Genomic DNA, 22,934 nt, shown 5'->3' on the forward strand with positions numbered 1-22,934 from the left:
TTATATATATATATATATATATAGCGAGATATAAAAGAGTAAATCCTAAAAAATAATGCATAATTTCGTATTGCATGACTACGTCTGCGTAATTCTTTCCTGATGTAATTCGAGATCATGTCCGACATAGGAAGCTCAATGATATATATACTGAAGATTAATTAAATTACTATCGGAGATAAAATTGACACTAACCTTTTTGCTAGATTTGAAGACGTTACACTTGAAAGTATTACTGCTCCCGTCACGGGCAATGTAACTAAATATTTTTAAATCGTGGCTGTCGTGCGAAACGTAGAATATCCTAAAGAAAAAAAAAGTACATTCAGTAAGTGTTTTATTAAAAAATTATCCAAGGTATCTAAGTTGCGCATTATTTTCCGGATCTTTCACGTGATATATCGTAATATTTTTACAATGATAAGTTCATAATTTTTATGCGATATTTTTCATCGTGTTCATTTACTGACATTTCCATATTCTGTACGAGTATTATATAAATTGCAAAAAGATTTAATAAATCGAATCGAAAAAGTGTCAGTTGCGATAAGCAGACGATCTCACCTGTAAATTGGATGATGCATCAGATATATTTTATTCTCGTCCATCCATTGCTGCTGTTTCTTCTGCAAAAGAATCACGAATGGCGAGTCATTACTTAAAAAATATTATTAGCTGATATATTTTTTTTTGGCTGTTACCGCTATCGGTTACCGCATGTAAAGCATCAAAAATATATAAGACGCCCATGTGTATCAGTGCGAAGACAACGTGGCGCTTGTCCAAAATCATTTCTTGTTATAAATCTCTGTTACGAAATGCACGTCATCGAGTGTACGCGATTTTCCCCTCTTGTCTTACCGTCCCTCCAAGTATTCGCGAATGACGTCCTTATTTTATGCGGACGTCGTGGAAATCTTTCGATGTCGCCAAGAGGAATTTTCGCGTACAAGAATTGTGCTGATGTAGCAAGCAAACGACGAAATCGCATGTAGAAAATATATTTATCAACGTAACTCCGCAGAAAATAGAAATTAGATAAATTAGAAACAGATTTTACGAGACCAGTAGATTGCAGTAAGAATAGTAGAGAATGTCATTTTTAGCACAAACACCTGGGGTTGAATTTTTAAGAATTCTTATATCGATTATTTAACTCTCTGAAGCGCTGTGAGCCTTGAACTATTTAATTATAAATCTCTTTGTCTCAAAAATATCAAACAATTCAATTTTCTTTATATTATATTTGTAGAATTATTCTTATTAAAATATAATTTTGATTGTTTTTTAATGTCATTTTAATTCCTTGAAATTAATTAATGCCTTTTAATTAATTTATATTAAATGGATCTCACAGAGATTTCCCCAATCTGTTGTTATAAATTTTAACGTCAAATTCGGAGAGTTAATTCATTCAAATCTTCATCAATGTGTGTAATGTATTCCTTTTCTCTTCATTTCTTCTTGAAATTATGTAATACACTATTGAAACTAGCAGACTCATTTCATTCGCTTGTGTATGTACGGGAATTAGCTTATCCGGCTTAGAGACTAACGAGATAATTTGAGAGACAACGCGTTCAATCATATGCATACGAGCGAGTAGCAACATAGTATTCAACAAGGATTACCTTCTTTTTCCGTAGGGTCACTTTCAGCCCATCCACCGAGACCTCCAGCGTCACTTTCTTTTTCTTGATCCCTTTGGCCTTAAATTCGTACTGTGAATCAAACGAGTTCGAATTACATGAAACGATTCGCGGTTACAAAGACAAAACTGTTTCTCTAACTGGGTTAATTAGCTATTACGCGTACTCACGCGGATTCTTCGCATCGCCGCCACGATCTCCACTCGGCTAGTCGGTCGCGGAACCTCCATAGAGCCGATGAACTGAAAAGGAAGAAACATAGCGGTTCGCTGAGATAACAATTGGCTAACAATTCGCTGGATGAAGGATAGAGTAAACAGTACGACTTGTCTTTCTCTTTAAGAAAATCGCATTTATTTATATATTGTGTCTTCATAGGTCGCGAAAGGTTCGATGTAGTCATCTCGCGCGGTCATTGATCCATAGTTCATTTAAAAAAATTAAAACTAATTCTTTCAAATACTCGAAGAGCGATTTATGTAACTGGCATAATGAAATCTCTCGAGATACGTTCCCAAACTAAAGGAAACGATCTAAAAAAATCTTCATCTTTTTCTAGTTTTAAGAATTGGTAAAAAAAATGAAGAACAAGTTGAATCGAGAAGAGATTAAAATTTTCTTTTTATTAAAATTTAAGAACATCAAAAATTCTTTACCGAATTAATTTAGAGGGGATTATTTTCATATATACACAGAGAGAAAAATGTTTGGTATTTGTAACTATAATTATATATTATTATAATTATGATTATTACTGCTATAATAATAATAACAGTAACTATATATATAGTTCCAGCAACAAATGTATATAATTGACAACCTAAAATGACTATAATTATAGTTGTTACAACCATAAAATAGTTGAAATTACCATAAAAATGGTTCAGGTGACTATAATTTTATAGTTATATTTTGGGACAACCATATTTTTTATGGTTAATTATAGTTAATTATAGTCACTTGAACCATTTTTATGGTAATTTCAACTATTTTATGGTTATAACAACTATAATTATAATAAACGTATGTATGTTGTACATTTACACGGTTGGATCTTAATTCTTATTTGTTAAAATTAATCTATATTGTTAGAAACGGGTATTAATCTTCTAAGGACCAGCATGTTTTTGATCGATTTTTTTATTTTAAGGGGATGTTGGAGTGATAAAATTATCACATTACAATTACCTCCTAATTTTGCGTCTACTTTAATCTTATAAAAGGATTTTTTATTCCGTTCAGTCGATTCAAAGATTTTTATACGACTGTAATGTGATAATTTGGTAACTCCAGCATCCCTTTAAGGGCTAGAATTTTTTTGTCAATGTCATGGGGTTGAGAGGCGAAAAAGATAGCGCCACTATCGAGTCTCTAAAGGAGTCTCTGGTCCTCTAAAGATTAATCAACGCGTTAATTTTCCGGTAATTGCCTTGGTAGAATAAATGTCAGAAACTTTACAGGGAGAGATCTCGATGACATGCGGAACGTCCCGCTTGCATTTGTAGTACACAAAGCACATTACATGTAGTTATGCTACCATAACCATACAGCGAGAGGAGCACTACGGTCCGACGATCTGTATTTAGAATTCCCCCATTGAAAGCGATGGCCTCAGCCACGTGTTCGGGTGATTCGACGCACACGTGGTATTCTCCCACGCACACGCTTACGACAGGAAGAGGACGGTCTCTTTGTAAATTTGCGATCGATAACCGTCGGCGTCTTGCGATAACCGAGAAAGAATTGAAGAAAAGCTATACTCGCGTAGCTAAAAAATCTCGCTTCGACTTCGCGTGTTTCTCATCAGAAAAACCACTTAAAATCGACGCACGACATATTTCGTTGAATTGAATTAAATTTAGTTATCGGACCTCTGTTTCCTGCATTACAATTCTAATGAATACGTGTGTTACTTCGTATAACGTAGATGCAATATTAATAGCAAAGTTTCTCTCTTTCTGCGGAGTATATCGATTTGTATTTATAGCCCCACTAAGCGCTAAAATCTGATTCTTGAACAGCATTGTGGGCACGATTCTCATATAAGACAAATTGCAGACCCCAGCTGTGTTTTAACACTAAATATAAACACAAATGATCCGTAGTCTATTAATTTACTTAGCACTTCAGAATCAGTTTAATTGCGGCAAATATCTATGGATTAGACAAAATCTTTTTTTTTTTTTTTAATATTTTAATAATAAGATTATTATTGTTTTCTTATTTCGTGTCATATTGGAGAGAAACGCTTAAGGAAAAAATGGGAGGAAAATTCTCCTCGATCGGGACATAAAATTCGCCTGAAGATTCAGTTCACAGGTCGCTCTTTCTCGAAATCATTTTCGCGATACTTTTCCCGGGTTGCCAAATAAACGAAGCGTCGTTCAGAGTTCTATGAACCGAGAAAGTTTAAGAAACGTTCGTTCGGAACTCGCTTTAAAGACGTCTTTCGATACGCGATTCGAGCTCCTACGTAAGCGCGAACGTCAACGACGCGACATAAATCAAAAGTCGAAAATGCTGAAGCGGTTTTCACACGGCGCGGCGTGCGGGATTTACGAGCGTGGGGGTGCACACAAAAACTTTAACCTTTCTCAGAAGAAGTGCCACCGAAATAAACACGTGCACGATACGATGACGTCACGGAGACCGCGAAAGCGGCGAACGGCGTCGTCGTCCAGAAATAAGCCACCTGGTATCGCGACTGTCGTCGCAATTGTTGCACCATCGACGACGACAACCACGACCACGACCAAGACGACGACGACGACGACGACGACGACGTAAAAATATTATTCCCGAGCACAATCGGCGAGTTTCCGAGAATCGATTTCGAGAGACCGGGAAACCAAAGGATATTGTCTTTCTTAACGTTACGTTATACTCGTTCCCCGCCATCGGGGACTGCAGTCCGCCTCGCGATTCAGTACCGTTGCAAAAGGATCGCTCCGGGGTCTTTATTGCCCATTGTGAGAAATAATATTAGAAACGATAAGAAAATAAGATACCGACCGCGCAGCATCTCCTTCTCTTTTCCCTCACTTTTTCGAATTCGCTTATAGAGAATTCGGTTGGATGAACTAGTGCTTATTAACCCTAGAACACGTATTTACATGTGTGTGGGTCTTTCAATTGAAATTTCGCTTGAAGAAAAGAAAAGAGAGAGAATTTTATTTTATGATTTAATAATATGCTATCGGTTCAGATTAATATTTATAAATTTTTTTTTATTTTGAAGCTCTGACATTTAGGAATATACCTACATAAATTGATTCAATCTTAAACTTTATATATTACAAATCAGAATCCACTGCAGTTGGGAACCTGTTAGTGACTCACGCTTGACGGAAGGTTCAATGAATAGGATTTGAGATATGTAATATTGCTGAAGAGGACTCCAAAGAGAGCCGAAACGTTCAAAATAAAGAAGATTCCACACAATGAAAATTAATTAATGACATTATAATTTAATCGTTGGCACCTTCATCGGCCTTGACTCTTATTAGCTTTGTATGGAATGTATATTTTTATACCTACGTAGGTTGTAATACCAAATCTTTTTTATTATAGTTTATAGTGATCTTCCAGACCACTGGTGTGTTTTCAGAATTTTTCAGAAGATATTCTAGGGTTAAAACCGTTGTACACTGATTTAATCTGTAAAAATAAAATGCAAACATTTTCGGATTATAAAATACAGACTTAATGACAGCACAATAAAATGCATTGAGAATTCATGGTTTAATTCGTTTTATATTTACATTAAACATACATTTGTATGTGAATCTGTGTACAACGACTTTAATATACACCAATGCGCACAATGAGTGCATCCAATCGAATTCGCTAGAATCGTTAGAAACACTTAACACAGCCACGCTTCATTTCGCAATATTATGCAAAGGTGTCCCCGCGTTCGCAAATTTGTCCTTTCTCGCATCATTATGTCGATAATACTACAAATATCTCACTGAAACGGGACTAAGAAGGCGTGAAAATTCTTTTTTAGCGCAACCATGTCAAAGCAGATGCTTTCGTTCCCATCGCACGGCGGTCAGAGGAAAGAAGCGTGGTTTATAGTCGACATACATTTTCCTCTGACGTGAGACGCTATCGACCGTTAGTGTTGCTATTTTCTGAAAGTGTGCACTCGCTTGGCGCAAAACGCACGATGGAATTTTTGCAATCAGAAATCCACATCACATTTATAGCGTTTTTCACTGGCAGATCTGATGCGCACTCAGTGCACTTTAAAACCATTGTACAAAAATCGACATAAAGATGTACGTTTAATAAAAATATAGAAACGAATTAAAACCGCGAAATCCTCAATACATTTTATTGTGCTATTTGATAAAAAATACATTGGGTATTTTATTAATTGAGATATTTCACTTTTACATTCAGATTAGATTAGTGTACAACAGCTTTAATGTGCACTCACTGAGTGCGCACCAGTTCTGCCAGTGAAAAACGCTATTAATTATTATCGGAGCAATTTGAGTATTACTATCCAGTAGGAAGATCAATATTTTTCTCGAGCACAGCTGTTCGAATTTTACATAAGCAAGAGATCGCTCGACAGTCTAAAAATGTTTTACGATTTCTTTCCAACTTAATGTTTTTTAAACATTTTTTATATCTTTGACAAGAACTCGTATTTTCAGCGTAGACTCTCGAACGAGATCGGAAATACAGAAACATGTAGAAGGATGCAAGGTGTACTTCAGGTTGACAAGAGCGCCGAGACAGACTCGCCGAGAATTGAGAAAAACGAATAGAAGCCGGAGGTTGCCCGTATGGACCGAAGTGGATAAGAAATCACCCCAGATTACCTTGGCGTGGAACACGATTCCGCGGTGGAACGCCTCCTCGCTGTGCAGCGGTATTCGCGTGTCGTACTCGTCATTATGTACGAGGTTGTACTGCTTCTTAGAGGGCATGCTGAGCCCAGCTGCATTCGACTACGCTCGTCCAGCCTGGCTGCAATTATAATAAACGGTCCATTAGTATTCTCATGCATGGATAAATGTTCCTGGACGCTCATTTCTACACCAATAGCAGTTGTCGAATTTCAAAGACATACTTCAAAGCTGCGTCAAACGCAAGTACTGAGTAGCAGAATTAAACGAGGGATGTCTTGATGATCTTTCACATTTTGCATGATCTTTCGCAACTTTACAGATTGTCAGAATCATCGCCTTTAATCTCAAGAAACGATTTCCATTGGAATAAGTAAAATAAATTAGCTCAGGTTTAATTTCGTCCTTCCTTTTAATTCTACACTTAGGAGAAACGAATTATCATTTAAATTATAATTTTAATTAACAGAATCCTGTACTCTCTCCTCTTTGTCCTAAAAGTCGAGAATTTGAATCGACAATTATGGTATGTTTAGGATAGCGTTTTCTCTTTAAACATCGGAATACTTATGAGAAATCACGGTAAAAAATTTTATTTTTTACCGGGAGCAATTCTAAGTCGGCAATGAAAATAAGTAAGCCGGCGCAATGAGCGTATGATACATGCGTGTTACTAAATCGCGTTCGTGACTGCACAGCATATATAGTCATTTTCGATGCACTTAAAAGGTACACGATAACTTGTAAGCGCTGATTTCCTATCGTAAGCGCATGGTTGCTGTTTCATTCACGGAACACCGCGGGTATGTTTACCGTAGACGTGTAATTCACGATATAACGATCCAATTTACGCGATTTGACGTACTGACGTTAACCAATGACGGAATCGGAAACTTCGTGAATTCTTTAAAAAGTATTTATCTTATACATTCATAACGAAGCACACTTCCATTTAAAAAAAGTTCTAGATAATTAAAGATAATACTTATACAGGATGTATTTTTTAGCGTAACATGCGTTCATTTATACAAAACTGACAGATGATAAACTAAACATCTATACGCGCGCAATCGCCGAACAATAGTGATCGTTTGGATAAAAATTACGCGATAATATCTCAAACATAAAATTATTTCTCGCTTCATTAAAATATATATATTCCGTGACACTTTATTCGTACAACAACGAATGTCCTTGGCAAACCTTTCTTTTTTTCAGGGGAAATTCTTTTCAAGCACGCGAGAATAGCGCACTGAAAAGAGTTTAATGACAGTTATCAAATGTTGAGTGAAATAATTTCAATTTTTTTATTAATATAACTAAAAATGATTTTGTTTTTCTAAATATTTACACTGGAAAAAGTTACTAAATTTTAAGGCATATATATTTTTTAAAATAGTACTATGTAATCATTCACTTACAGTAAACAAATATTTACTCGATAAAAAAAATGATAGTTAAATCGAATTAATGATTTTTATCAAATAAATACTGTTTACATTTAACAAATATTTATTAAAAGTTAATATTTGTTCAATACAATAATTATTATTGTAATCGGTTATTATGTTTGATAATATGTTTGATAATAAAGTAAATATTTAGAAAAGTAAAATTATTTTTAGCAGGATTGGATAGTGCTAAGTTAAAAAGATAAAAGTTAAGTTGAAAAGTTAAAAAGTTAATTAATTTTAATTCTAGACTCTTAACTTTTTAACTTAATTTAGTTACATTTTATCAGCAACTATTAACTTTTAATTTGATTATTTTTTAAGTCAACCCTCCTCGCAATCCTCAGACACAATGCGAGAGGATAATGAGTTATATATAATTTAGTAATTTTATATTGTATAATTGTTATTTATGAACAAAAATAACCAGATATTTAATAAATATGCTGTGAGAAAAGAAAAATACGAAAAATTATGTAAAATGGTTAAACTTTTTCTTTTTCTTTTTTTGGTTGTTGTTTGGACCAAATTTAACTTTCAACTTTTCAATTATTTTTTTTATTAACTTAACTTTTAATTCAATTAATTTCGTTACGGATGAACTTGTATTTCAAGTAAGTTAAATTTTCAAGGCTGTTAACTTTAACTTAACTTAGTTTAAAAAAAAGTTAACTTACCCAACCCTGATTCTTTCTTAGTTACATTAATCGAACATTTGATTGAAAGTATTTCATTCATATTTCATAGCTATTATTAGGCTCTTCTTTTTGCAAGCCGCATTTCAGAAATTCAGAGTACCTACACTCGCGGTTCGCGATACGGCAGAGAAGGTTGCGCCGCCGTTTCCGCTGCGAGATGCCAGCCGCGTGAGATGCATCATCGAAGATGCCTCTTTGTGCACGCGCACCTGAGCCAAGCGGCGTTCACACCGGCGTAACGCGGTGCGGGCAGACAAAGAAAATATGTATCCGCACTTGCGGACACGGTTAATCGGAGAACTACGAGAAAAATACGCAGCGACGCACGTGCGACGCATACGTGCAAAGAAGCTGTCAAGATCATCTGTTTACAATGCGCGAGCTCCATGACACGTTGCGCCGCAATCCGAGATCTTAGATATCGGAGTCGTATAAGCGTCTCGATCGATGCGGTAAAAAAAGGATTTTGCTCGATGCTTTCGGTTGCAAAATCATTACATAAGTTATTGAAAAGAGCCACCATACGCGATGCTTCTGTCGGGAAGAGAACTCCAAGCGCGTCTCCACGTAATGATATCGATGGGGGATGGAAAACTGATTTCCGCACAATTATCAGGTTTGTTCGCGTTGATTGAAATCTCAAAAAATGTTTGCACTTATAAATATATACTCGGACGTAGAAAAAAGAGAAAGTGTAAAATGATGAATAAAAAATGCAAACGACACGAACAGATCTTATGTGATCCACGTTTTTTAAGCAATTCAGCGTTTATGCAAAAAATCATCGAGATTATTATTACTCAATTATTAGTATGATGTCCAAGAAACATAAAAAAATCAAAATGACTTTATTTCGATTCTTAACGTAAAATTTGGTAACAAAAAATCATCATTTCGACTTTCATGATGTCAAAATAAAGTCATTTTGATTTTCTTTTGACTTGGGGTGTTCCTTGGGTGGAATTCCGACAAATTTCATTGAATTTGCATTGAGAATTAATTTAATTTTACAATTACCACCATAGCATCGATTACTCGATACGCTATGCGTGTCGAACAATGAATGAATTACTACAAAGTATATTACATTGATAAATAAAATCTTAATTGCGTCTAAGATGAGAAGATTTCCCTATAAACACCACGTGTTTGCTCCGCGAAATACAGCGGGTTCGACGAACCGAAAAGACTTCGTTCTCCATTTGAAGACGAGTTCTCTCGATATCAGCGATGACTTCGATCGCTGTAGATGAGACAGAAGAAAAAAAAAAGAGAAAAAGAAAAGAAGGTTGATGAGATCTGTTCTTTTTAGCTGAACTTGATTAATTTTTTCCTTTAGGAGAAAAAAAAACGATGAACTATCAGCAAGTCGAGCTGAAAAGAATAGGTCTGTTGTCGAAATCTTTCTGGTGGATCTTACCTAAAAGCTGATTGGACGATCGGCCGGTGCTGGTTCCGTTCATTAACCGCGGTAATGCGACTCCTCGGCGAGGTACGGCCGGATGACGGTCCCCGCGCGAAAATCGATTTCACGTGTGAACGCAGCCTTACGGTGGCGGGGTAGGCCGGTCAGGCAAGAGGGGTACGTTCGCGTTCGCGCACGCATTCGGGTTCCGCTGTAATAAAGGCGGCGAGGAACCACCGACGACGAGCCATACCACGGGTTACCACACATACACACGGGTGTCTCGATCGCTCGGCTCGCCCGCTCGGCAGGTAGAGGCCAGTCCTCTCGCACTCTTGTTCCCTCTTTCCTTTCTCCCTCTCCCTCCCTTTCTCTCGCTCTCTCTTTTTTTCTCTCTCTCTCTCTTTCTCTCTCTTTTCTTGGAAACAGATGACAGAGCGGCACGGTCACCGCGGCTCACCGGACGTTTCGCGTCCTGCGGGATTACATGGGATAACTACTCCGACCATTTCTATCACGAGAAGAGTCTATCACTGAACGAATCGCGGTTATTCACTGCGATCACTCAAATTCGCGCCCGTATATTTTTTATTTCGGCGATTTCGTCGAGGGAGCTGGATCGTGCGAACGTGGAACGGGCGACCAGCAGCGACGAGACAATGAGGAATTTGAGAGAAGAGAAAGGACGAAAAAAAAAATAAAATAAAAGAAGGGAGGAGATATGAACGAAAAGAGGAGTAGCGTGAAAGAAAGGAGCAGAGAAGCTGCCTGCTGCGGTTCGCGCGAGCGACAGAACAATATTTATACTGGCATAGCACGACGTACGGCCGCGGCACCTCCAGCGTCAAGCGTGCCTCGCGCCGCGCACTTCGGTTATCCCCGTTCGAGCCCGAGGAGTCGATAGACCGCAACAACGCGCGCGCTACCGCTCCTTACGCTCTCGTGTCGCGCCGTCAGGCCCCCCGAGAGGGAGAAAAAGAAAGAAAGAAAGAAAGAAAGAAAGAGAGAAAGAAAGATGGAAGGAAGAGAAAAAAAATGCCCGTACCCCGAACCCCGCTTCCCGCGTAGCTGCGTGGCGCTCGCCACGGGACGTGAAAACACGTACTGCAACGTAAGGGGCGCGCGTTCGACTCGGGGGAGAGTCTAGTCGCGGGGACGACGACGCACCGTGCGCGCTACGCGAGCGTCGGTTAGCGCGCGCGCGCGCAGGGCCCTACGGACGCGGTACGCAACGACGCGGCATCCCCACCGCGAGCGGCACCCGGCTTCGCACTGAAAGCCGTGCCCGCGAGTCTCTATATAGTCGGCTTGTGCCGCGCGCGCCGCCGCGCCGCCTCTGCTGAAATGATGCGCGGTCGTCGCCGAGCCGAGGCCGTCAACCGTGCTACCAGCCACCGTGCCACGCCGGTCGCCGTGTCCGAGGTCGCGACCCACGACCGATGCGCGAGACGGAGCAAGATCGAGCAATGGAGTGAAGTTGCGTCAAAGATCACGTGACCGTCCGAACGGCAGTGTCATATAGGAATGTAGTAACGAAGGGTGTTTTCGGGCCCCGCATAATTTTTTTTTAGCGTATGTTTCATACGATCACCGACGAGATACTATTGAAGCCTGTTCTTTTTAGCTGAACTTCTTGCACGATTTATCTTTTTCCTCTTTTCACGTTGAAGAGAAGAAGGGAGAGAAGATGAACTCTGCAAGTTCAGCTAAAAAGAATAAACTTTCTCTCTCTAAATTCTTTGAAATAGAATTTCATTCCGAGGAGTAAAAATTGAACCAGTCTTGAAAAAGTGGCTCAATTTTCAATCTTTAAGAGTGGGATTTCACTGTTTGGAGTGAAATTAATTCACTTTAAAAGTTTTAGAGAATAAAGATGTTATGTAATAGCTTTATTAATATCGGTAAGCGGAAGGGAATTATTGATCGCGCGCGCGCTATGATAAAATTAATGTATTACTTTTTTTCTAATACTTTCTAATCTTGGAGATACATTTAAAAATAATTAAAAGAATTATAAGTTACACATCTCAGAAATATAATTATGATTTTGTATTCATTATTATATATCATTAAATATATTATTTATGATTTTTATATTGCCATAAAATAAGAGCAAAATTACGAGCAAAACTTAAATAAAAATTCAGGACTAATATAACAGCGTTAATTTTGTCCAATCACGTTGGACATTTCTTTCTGAAGAACTACAGCGCCATCTGACGCGGCAGATAAAAAATGACGGATAAAATATAACGAGAAGTGCGCCGCTCTATTATCTTCATTATACGAGAATTGAGACGCCATCTTAGTATTTCGGTCTTTTCTGGTTGTATGGCGGACCGCAAGGTAATGAAGTTTTCGTGATGGAAAATATTTTATAGAATCCACATCAATCCGTCGATGCGTCGAATCCGATAATACGATATTATATGTTTTTCGTATCGTCATTTTTCGTACTTTTGTGGGAAAATATTATTTTTTTTGCAAAATTCGAGGCGTGTAGCACCGACAAGACGTGATGTGTGCATCTATAGTTTTTTACTACTCGAGAATTACATTTATTTTTATTTAAATAAATGTAATATAATCGAAATTACGTATGAAAAATTAATGTGTAAATTGTGGAAAATTACGTGATTGTTGTTCGTCTATCTTAATTTATGTGAACACGTGATGTTGAGCAGTAACCTATTCTAACCTATAAATTATTATATTTGAGAATCATAAGGAGTGTATTTTATTTATATTACAGTAAATACAGCAAAATTTCCAATAATATTTTCTTATTACAGTTTTAAAATATTTTATTTAATAACGTCGAGATAATTTTTATTTATAATAGCATTTTATTTGTTAATAAAAGGTAGTAAATATAAACAATAATACATATATGGAATTTAAATTTTTTCATTCAAATACGTACAAAATATTATTTGCTCTTTTTTACTCCATTTATAGTTATTGTGTCTCCTTTGACAAATATGTAATATTTTAATTTATCAGAACTTCTGAAAATCTACTGTTATATCTTAGATTTATGGTGCTTTATTGTTATGATAATTCAGGTATAGATCTAATATTACAAATGTAAATATATAAAATTACTTATGTTACAGAATGAAGCAAATAGTTACTAATCAAACGGTAAAAATCCCAGAGGGATTGACTGTTACAGTCAAATCCCGTCTGGTAACGGTGAAAGGACCAAGAGGTGTGTTGAAACGATCCTTCAAACATCTTGCACTCGATATTCGTGTAAGTAGAATATTATTACTATAAAATATATGGTGTTTTTCTTGAAGAATTATCCTCCAGGAACCTTTTGTAATTTTAATCAAATTTTACTAAAGTAATCTTAACTATTGTGATGAGAATTTGGATTCCCCTTCATTTCTCATAAATGATAAATCCACATCTGAAATATTTTTTCAATTTACATCAAGATGTAAAATGTAGATATAAAATTAGTATTTATATTTTATGAGTGTGTACCTTTTGTTTTATATTAGATGGTTAGCCCGAGATTATTGAAGGTAGAGAAATGGTTTGGTACGAAAAAAGAACTAGCTGCCGTCCGTACCGTATGCTCGCATATTGAAAACATGCTTAAAGGTGTGACAAAGGGCTATCAGTATAAAATGCGAGCTGTGTACGCCCATTTTCCTATCAACTGCGTGACTACAGAGAGTAACACGGTCATAGAAATTCGTAATTTCTTGGGCGAGAAATATATACGTCGCGTCAAAATGGCACCAGGTGTTACTGTTGCAAATTCTGGCAAACAGAAAGATGAATTAATCATAGAAGGAAATTCCTTAGAAGATGTATCTCGTTCAGGTAAATACTTTATATATATAAGTATTATTAGTTTTTAAACAAATAAATAAACTTAATAAGCTTAATAAATGTGTTCTATTTTTAGCTGCTCTTATTCAACAGTCAACCACAGTGAAGAATAAGGATATTAGAAAGTTTTTGGATGGACTTTATGTGTCTGAGAAAACAACAGTTGTACAAGATGATGAATAAATTCTTTTATGTATAACTGAATGATAGAATTTATGCTCATACTTTTATTGACCCAATATTGAAATAAATGTACAGTTTTTCATTATTTCTACCAATGTTACTTTGATATTCCTAGCACATAAAAAATAATCTTATAATAAGTGCACATTGTTTTTCATTTATTTTATGTATATATGTATTTAATATATATATGGGTTTTATTTTTCATTTTGACTTGAAAATGATATATTCTATCGCTTTATTGAAATGTATACATGTAAAGAAAATTGTTATTCAAGAATTTAGTTTGTCATTAATTACTAATTTAGTAAATATATTGATCACTATGTATTTATGGTTTTATGCAGGTAGATAAATGACCTAAATATTATGACCTAATTGATTGCGAATTGCCGGGAATGTTCATTGCAGCATCATCAAGAGCACGTGAGCACGATAATAAAAATGCGAGGGTTAATGGTGCATCTTATTGTGATAATAATAATTATTTGAAATGAATATTTTTATTTCAATATCAATGTATTATTTCATTTCATAATAAACGGAAACGGAATATTAACTTCATAAAAAGTGCAAACAGATAATATTAAAACGTCTATTAAATGGTTATCTCTTGTAACACTTAAAAAAATCTGTTTTGTCTTTATTGAACTGTTTTAAAACGTTTTAAGAGAAAAACTTTTTTACGCAAATTTGTGTTATATTGCATATAACGCAAATATTAAAATTGCATGATATACGTTTATGAAGAAAAAGCGTATTTCTGTACAATTTCTGCAATTCTGTAATTGCAAGTTAAATAGAATCTCATTTCACACGCAGACTGATTGCAAATATATTTCATAAAGGCAATTTGAAGGAACGAGAAGGAACAATGCACGTTTTAATAAAAGTAAAAGTCACTGTTTTGTAATAGAGTTTCACACCATTTTCTAATCTCACCTCACTTTTCTGATTGTTAAATCAATGTAATAAATAAATGCTTTTCAGTATAATACAATACGCATCGAGACATATGTATATACTAGAATGAATAAAAAACTGAATATGAATTAATAAAAAGATAAACTAAAATCAAAGGACCCGATAGAAAAAGGATGAAGTTGTTAAGGAAAGGAAGTGCTAGGATTCTTTTTGTAATAGTACGTATCCAGACAGTACAGAATATTTATAATAAATATTCATAAATATTTATTATTTAGTTTTTGAAATATTATAATATATAAACATTTTATACCTATTTATGAATATGAATATGAATATGAATATTTCATATAAAGTTTTATTCGAAATATTATTAAATTATAGAATAATTTAATAATCTTATTTATTTTCATAACATTTATTACAATATTTACGATAAATATTTTATAATATTTATAATAAATATTTATGTTCTGCGTTATTTAAAACCATAAAAATATTCAAAATAAATTTTACAAACATTTTGTAAATATTGTGTTATCTTGATACGTATACTATATACAACAGCGGTAACTTGTATGGGAAAAGTGCCAAAACGCCGAAGGCGTCAAAAGGAACAAGGCATGCACAAGCAATAATAGTGTACAAGCAGAATACACCAGGCTAACTGTAAAGTATATATAATATCTTCCTATGATTGAAATAAATCATAAAAGATTATCACACGTCGAAGCAGTGAAATATAATATATTAAGACGCAATGCGATTAAAATTTGCTCACGTTTTATTGTTTATATAAATATTCAATTCACATCGTTTTCATCAAATTAAAAAAAACCTTAAATGAGAGAATGAAACTGAGAGAAATAATATTTAATATATTATCTAAAAGATATTAATGTATTAATATTCGATATATTTTATCTATAATATACAAATAAATATTATAATCGTAAAAACAAATAATATACGTTGCATGAATATATTATTAATCAGTAAAAAATGTATGAATTCTAAAAAAAAGTATATTATGTTATTATTAAGTCAGAATATACGTTTGAAATCGGACAGTGCACTTTTGAAGCGCATGCACTAATATATAAGATTATAATATCGCGGTTATGAAAGTCGAGCGTTTACATATTGTATCATAAATAATATCGTTGCTCTTAATAATACACTGAACATTGCTCTTAATAATGCATTGAACATTGAGACGTTATACAAGCTATAGAATAATTAATTAATTGTTATCGAATGTTGCACATTGATTGAATCTTTACCTTTGGACTATTATATATGTAGATAAGATTACCTTTATAAACAGTTTAAACTAACAGTCTAATATGAAAATGGTATGTCTTGTTGTCGATCTTTCAACTTTGTTTTTTTTTTTGTCTAAATGGAATCGATAAAACAAACATATTACAGCTAAAGTCCAATGACGTAAAAACGGTTCAATAAATCAACTTGTTATACATTTTTTATCTCTCTCTCTCTCTCTTAGTATCTTCGTAAATACTTATATTACATATTTTTTTATTTTTTACATATATTAAATTTTTATAATATAGATATAAAATAAAAATATATATAAATAAAAATTTACAATTAATATTTCAAAATAGAAAATATTTGTAAGAATACCTGAGAAATACTTGAAAAAATTACAATTTTCTGTTTAACTGAATCATTTTTTCATATAGGAGGCGCTCGGGAAGAAATATTTTATTAATTTTATATATAATTATATAAAATTATATATAATTTTATATATTTTTTTGTATATAGATGGACGTATACATGGATGGATCTTATATACAATTATATATAAAATATATCCATTTATATACAATTATATAAAATTATATATAAAACATTTTTTTCTGGGGGCATATAATATCACCTGATATCATAAGTAAAGTAAACAATTGATAATGAAAATTTTATTTTATGCTAGAAGGTTAAAATCTGTGAAGCCCATATTCTACAATTGTGTAAGCGTATTTGTAAGTGGTTGTAACTGTAAGAATTAACCATTCATGGAGAGAATTTTCTTTTAAAATTTACCGTGAAAATATGGTAATTGTGGTACAATAATATTTTAAAGATTTTTACTATGCACTTCAGTAAAATTAATCAAACTTATTTTATATTTTATTGTAGTTTTATTAATTAATGAGAGAGATTTACATAAAAAATTTTTCGAAATACAGTGTTGTCCCACGACTATCATATTTTCAAGGTGAACTTTAAAAAAAAATTCTCTCCGTGTTGCAATCACAGTCAAATATTGGACTGTGATTAGTCAGTTCTTACAACTACGACCACTTACAACTACGTTTACGCAATTATAGAATGGGCTTAAGTCTAATTCTTAATTATAATTTGATGTTTCATCAACTACCGTAAAACTGGTTCTACATTAGTCGCATTGCAGCGTCGCAAGCGTTGTAGTCCAATCAACATCAATCTAGCTCGATTCTGATTGAACCACAACGCTTGTGATACTGCGATACAACTAATGTAGAAGTTTATATATTATTGTTACATAAAATGCCGGGTTGATACATCTGCTATTAGTCTATTACAACTAATATACGAGATTTTATTCGAATATCAAATTACATATTACAATCTAAATTATCCTTTTTTACTTTATTATATATTCTCTTTATATTAGCTGCAATTTCTCTTATCCCTTATATTATAGAATGACAAAAACGAGAAAAATAGAACGCAAGCTGGTTTTACCGCGCGCAGAAATTTTTAGCTCAGATCTACAATAGATTTTGAAGACTTAAAGCTATAAATAGACAAATTATAGTCAATTGTTCTCCTCACATTCGACTGTAATGGGTCAATTTCTGGCTCAAGGCTTAAAATATCTATTGTAGATTTGGACTTACTCGCTTTCAGCGGTCCTGTGTTTTTATATATTCGATAATACTTTTTTTATATACATATTATATAATATATAACATAAAAAAATATCATCCTTATATTGAAAAGTATTAAATATAAATAATATAAACAAATAATCTCCGTTTTCTGTGACTGTTTACTACCATATTACTTTTATTTATATTTTCTTAGACTTTAATAATAGTGAATAGTAAACTAAAACGTAGTAAAACCTGTTTGTGTATTTCAGTATGGGTTTTTCGTTTTGGTTAAAACCGGTTTTAACCGATGGGTTTAACTGGGTTGGGCAAAATTTTGCCAGCCTTGGGAACAGGACCTTTAAGTTTGTTGAGTAGTGTATTATAATTAGTTCTAAGTGCGTTACATTTTTAAAAGGGCATTGTGTATTACGCTATAAAAATACTCTGCCTTTATCGATAGATAAATAAGGAGAGTAAAAAATAACGTCATTCTTGATCTTGTGTGTTTATCAAAATAAATACGTTATACAAGCAATACTTCATAAGATTTTTTGCTGTAATGTGTGCAATATTTTTCTTGTTAATATTAAGCATCATTGTTCTTTTCTATTTGTTAAAAAATCGTGTGTTATTGAAAATAATTCATGTATATTATCTTTTTTTTGTTTAAAATGTACGTACATTCATTTTAATTGCTACAAATATTTGAAGTTTCGTATACTTATCTTCTTTTATTGCGCATTTAAAAAAAAGGACTTTTGATAAGTTTTTAAATTAATTATGACAATTATTTTAGTCGTATTAAGTAGTGCAACAACATGCGCGTAAATATTTCAGTTTATTCCTAAATCTGAAATATTACTGATTTGTATCAATTATTCTTTTCATATGATTATAGTTATAAATTTTTACTGTGCTATAAATAAGAAGTTAAAATAATGTAATTCTTATCTACTGAATAATACATCTAATCGCTCACAGTAAGAAAACAATTTCTTAAATAAAGGCACAATTAAACGAATTACGAATCTAATTAATTCTACGATTACGATTTACGATTATGCAACTATAATAAGAATTAAATTTATAATAGCGTCAACAATGAACAAATTATTTGCTGATTGGTCACTTATTTATACGTGCTTGCATGCGCATAATCTCATTATTTGGATTTTTTTATAATTATTACTGTAAAAGAAACAGAATGTTTATATATATATATATGTTTTGTATATTTTTAAGTATTTTACAGTTTTTATATGTTTTATGTTTTTATACAATTATATATACGATTTAATAAATTTTCATTTTTTTTTAAATTTGTTAATTCTTTTGTTAATTTTTTTCAGTGGTAAAATCCTCTTCAACGTGAAGATGAGAGAAAGAGGATATAAGAAGGTTTAAAGATGCTCTGCGATTCTTTGCACTTGAAGAAAACCAGCTCTGGAAGATCAGTGGCTCGCAGGAGGGGAAAAGGGTTGAAATGCGTGTCGCACTCAATGGCGAGGTGGGGGCTCGAATGAGAGTGAAGAAGAAAAGCGTCTTGGGTCTTCGGCTTTGTTGGAGAGTTAGTGCTCATTAGTGCTTCATCCTCGGTTGCGAACGGTCCACGTTCTGCACGTCCCGTCAATCATCGAGGTGCTCGAGCGTTGACCGGTGGATGTCGTAAGTACTTAATAATCGTACCTTGCAACTTTATTCTGCAACCGAGCGATCAGCCCACGTAAATCTAAAAAAAAGAAATAGAAGAGAAAAAAAGGAAAAGGAGGAGAAAGATGTTTTACCGTGAAGCCAGGAAATTCATACTTTCACATTTTGCGTTCTTGTTCGACACATTCGCATCCGTTTCTACGTACATCTTGTGTAATGCTATCTCAGCGATATATTATCTCTGATGCTAGTAGCTGGAAACTATGATTGCTAAATGTCAAAAGTTGCGACTCAAGCCGATTTATCAATGCGCCCTCGAAACGTATAATTATAATATGACTCGTCTCGAGTTCAATATCCACATAAGGCGCGCGTTTATTCAATACGAAGATAAAAGGCAGCATGTATGTATCTGACAATCCGATTTTTAGATTCATTTGAACATTTCGTTGAAGAGGTAAATTTTTTTTTCTTCTTCCGTTGATCTGAAGATGGGACGAAAAATTTTTAAAGATGATGAAGATCGCGGAAAGTTTCACAGATTAATTTAACTAACAGATTAGCTGCACTCAAAGTTATTATTATTATTATTATAATTAACTGATACTTCTTTAAAAAATGTTGTCGTAGTTAATGCTATACACTGTAATGTTTGAAATCTCACGTGAGTTGTGAAAGACTCGGTGGGTAAAAAATGAGAAAGCAAAGGAGATGCGCTGTAGCGTTAATTAATTTATTTATTTATTCAGACAGTAAAAGTTTATATATTCTTTTCTCGCTGTCAAGTCTATTAAACATTATATCTTAAAACACCACATGTTATTAACTAATTTGCAATACACTGGATCGTGATACATTGTTAATCAACGACTTTTTAACACGCAAAGTGAAAAATTGGCTGTTGCTTCAAGAAATTAATTCCAGAATTTCTTTCTCGCGCTTTTAGGTGTGTTCGACAGATTTTTATTTGACTTAAACCATATTTAGAGTAATTTTTATGTTTATTTGGCCAGGTGTTACTTCTCGTGATGCGTTAGAGAGAGAGAAAGAGAGAGAAAGAGAGAGAGAGAGAGAGAGAGAGATTTATGCTTCTTGCCGAAAAATATGAACGCTCGCAATTTTTCTGCTATCTTCCGTGAGAAGATATTGATTTTTCGAACGTCTTGATATTCTGAATCGTCAACAAGCGCGAATCAAATTTTTCTTTGCGCTTCAAAGTTCGCTGCTCCTGAACGACGAGGGAGTTTTTTCAGATAATTCCTCGATGGTTCGACTGGGATTTGCCATGTGGCTAGAGAAAGGTCGTTGTCCCGCTTCGACGGTGTTTTCGAACGAGGGGAATTAAATCGGGCTGTAAATTGTTTGATCGGAACCTTTGTGAAGCATGCGACAAGAGTTTCGCACTAAAAATACATCTAAAAATAAGCATGCAGTTGAGAATATCTTCCTACGCGTTTATACAATAACTGCTTTGAGCGCTCATTGATGTTTCACATTTTGCATTTCTGCATCTCGTCATTCTCACAAACGTGTCGATTGATTACTAAGGTCATCGTTGAATATACATATACTTTGCTGATAAGAGTAGTTTCAGTTGCTTAACTATTTAGCTCAGAGTGAAGTCAAAACTTACAGGTACATAGCTGCTACTCTTCTATATTTATAGATTTACAATGTCATCGATACACCTTGACGTTTGATGTCCTCGTATTCTTTATCGATATTAATCGGTGGTGATTTTAAATAAGAACAACACGCGTAAATCACATGGTTACGGTTTCATATCGTAACGCAACATAGAGAGGAAGTAGTGCCCGCCAATCTAAAATTAAATATAAATCTTCACGCGTTTCCTATCTTGATCTTTTAACCCATCTCAGTTCTATATTTTCTGTCTCACATTCTATTTAGTTAAATCATATGCGTTAAATGTGTGAGGTAGGCATGATACACTTGACAAAACTAATCATATTAATTTCTTATTTGTTTAATAAAAAAGATGTACAACAATTTTTTATTTTCAAATAGACAATGGACCATCAATATGTGAATTGGATATTCTTATCCATAAATATTATTTTCTATTTTTTTGTGTAATAAATTTTTTTGTGTGTAATAAATTTTTTCTTGTGTGCACTCTTTTACGGTCTAAAAGTATTATTAAAAACAACTTAACGGTAATTTTCTTGGAAACATAAAATCGTCTTTGCAGTAAATTATTCTATAGTACAAATGCAGAAATTTTTGTGTTCGATTACACTACGATAAATATTACAATTAACTTAATTATTGTGATTGGGTAATCAGCGTTCTTTAAATAATTTTTTTGTTCAAATGAAACAGTTATTGCAATCTCTCATGTTGCTATATGTTAAATTGATAACACTTGATTGTATTATCAACAACATACGTCAGATTTCGTATAAGAAGTATGTTTTTATTGCTGAAAACATTAACGTAACTTACATAAACAATAACAAAAATATATTTTCTATTTCGAGATTTATTTCTTTGAACTGGGAAATTGAAAATGAAACGCTTAAAGTTTATATTTAACTCACTGTCGGGGTCTTTAAAGGCACATCGATATTTTTATTGTAAATTTTGATAGATGAATTTAAATCTGTAAAAGATAAACAAAATACAATTTGACTTCTCTGATGGTAAAAATTCGTTGTTAAAGCTGTGACAAGTATACTAGAATTTTATCGGCTTTTTATATTTTCTGGAACAATAAAAAGTTTGTTCTGTTTCTCAAAGATCCTTATTGGTAATAGAAGAGTTAAAATTCATCTTTCCAAAGAAGGATTAATTATATGTGATTATTTGTATAATTATTTAAAAATACTGAATGATTCAGTCATACGTCTCTCTGGTAGTAAAGTCCACATATCATATTTTATGAACATAACTTATAAGTATTGGGTCAAAGTCCACATTTTTACTATCTCTCTTCAAGAACTTCATTATCTACAAGAACTTTATTATTATCTCTCCTTCGATCGATTCACGTGGAATAGCAAACACATTAATAACCACAAACTATTTCAATGACATTAAAGCTACATTGTGCAATGGAAAAATACTGTATACATTATTTATAATATCCTTTATTTAATTTAATCGTTTTCAAGAACTTGATATTCAGTCGAATTCCTTAGAGTAAAAAATATTTCAATATTCTTGAATTATTTTAATAAAGTTAATAAAGTTAAGATAAACAAAAGTATCCTGCTTTGTCCTTGTGTGATATAAATAAATATATAAAAACAATTTCTGTAGACTCGAAATTCTTAAAATAAAAATAATAATAACACAATCCGTAAAGGCCATACGAGTCACGGGCTGATGAAGGTGCCAACGATTAATTTCAATCTTAAT

General features: G+C 33.5%; 3 protein-coding genes across 4 annotated transcripts in view; 2 read left to right on the plus strand and 1 right to left on the minus strand.

Moving 5' to 3' along the window:
• The window catches only part of LOC108725596 (carboxyl-terminal PDZ ligand of neuronal nitric oxide synthase protein), a 23,803-nt gene extending 12,362 nt beyond the window's left edge, over nt 1-11,441 (minus strand). Inside the window, exons 1-7 of one of the 2 annotated variants that reach the window (XM_018452716.1) lie at nt 11,111-11,441; nt 10,081-10,540; nt 6,485-6,632; nt 1,820-1,891; nt 1,632-1,721; nt 565-626; nt 196-304 (exon numbers count right to left, since the gene is read on the minus strand). In XM_018452716.1, coding sequence (XP_018308218.1) covers nt 196-304; nt 565-626; nt 1,632-1,721; nt 1,820-1,891; nt 6,485-6,592 — 441 coding nt within the window. In that variant the 5' untranslated portion in view covers nt 6,593-6,632; nt 10,081-10,540; nt 11,111-11,441. Of the gene's footprint in view, nt 1-195; nt 305-564; nt 627-1,631; nt 1,722-1,819; nt 1,892-6,484; nt 6,633-10,080; nt 10,577-11,110 lie in introns of both variants that reach the window. The other variant, XM_018452715.1, reaches the window with a different exon arrangement.
• Nucleotides 11,442-12,336: 895 nt separating this feature from the next.
• RpL9 (ribosomal protein L9) lies at nt 12,337-14,177 on the plus strand. The gene is made up of 4 exons (XM_018452721.1): nt 12,337-12,411; nt 13,182-13,320; nt 13,575-13,902; nt 13,988-14,177. Exons 2-4 carry the CDS (start codon nt 13,183-13,185, stop codon nt 14,092-14,094), a joined length of 573 nt encoding a protein of 190 aa, XP_018308223.1. The 5' UTR covers nt 12,337-12,411; nt 13,182; the 3' UTR covers nt 14,095-14,177.
• A 5,253-nt stretch (nt 14,178-19,430) lies between these two features.
• Nucleotides 19,431-22,934, plus strand: part of LOC108725534 (ATP-binding cassette sub-family G member 4) — a 16,598-nt gene continuing 13,094 nt past the window's right edge. The window contains exon 1 of the mRNA XM_018452591.1: nt 19,431-19,568. The gene's annotated coding sequence lies outside the window, so the exon portion shown is untranslated. The remainder of the gene's footprint in view (nt 19,569-22,934) is intronic.

Source organism: Mycetomoellerius zeteki, unplaced genomic scaffold (genome assembly GCF_001594055.1).
Source record: "Mycetomoellerius zeteki isolate Tzet28-1 unplaced genomic scaffold, Tzet1.0 scaffold35, whole genome shotgun sequence".
In the NCBI taxonomy this organism is placed as follows: Eukaryota; Metazoa; Arthropoda; class Insecta; order Hymenoptera; family Formicidae; genus Mycetomoellerius; species Mycetomoellerius zeteki.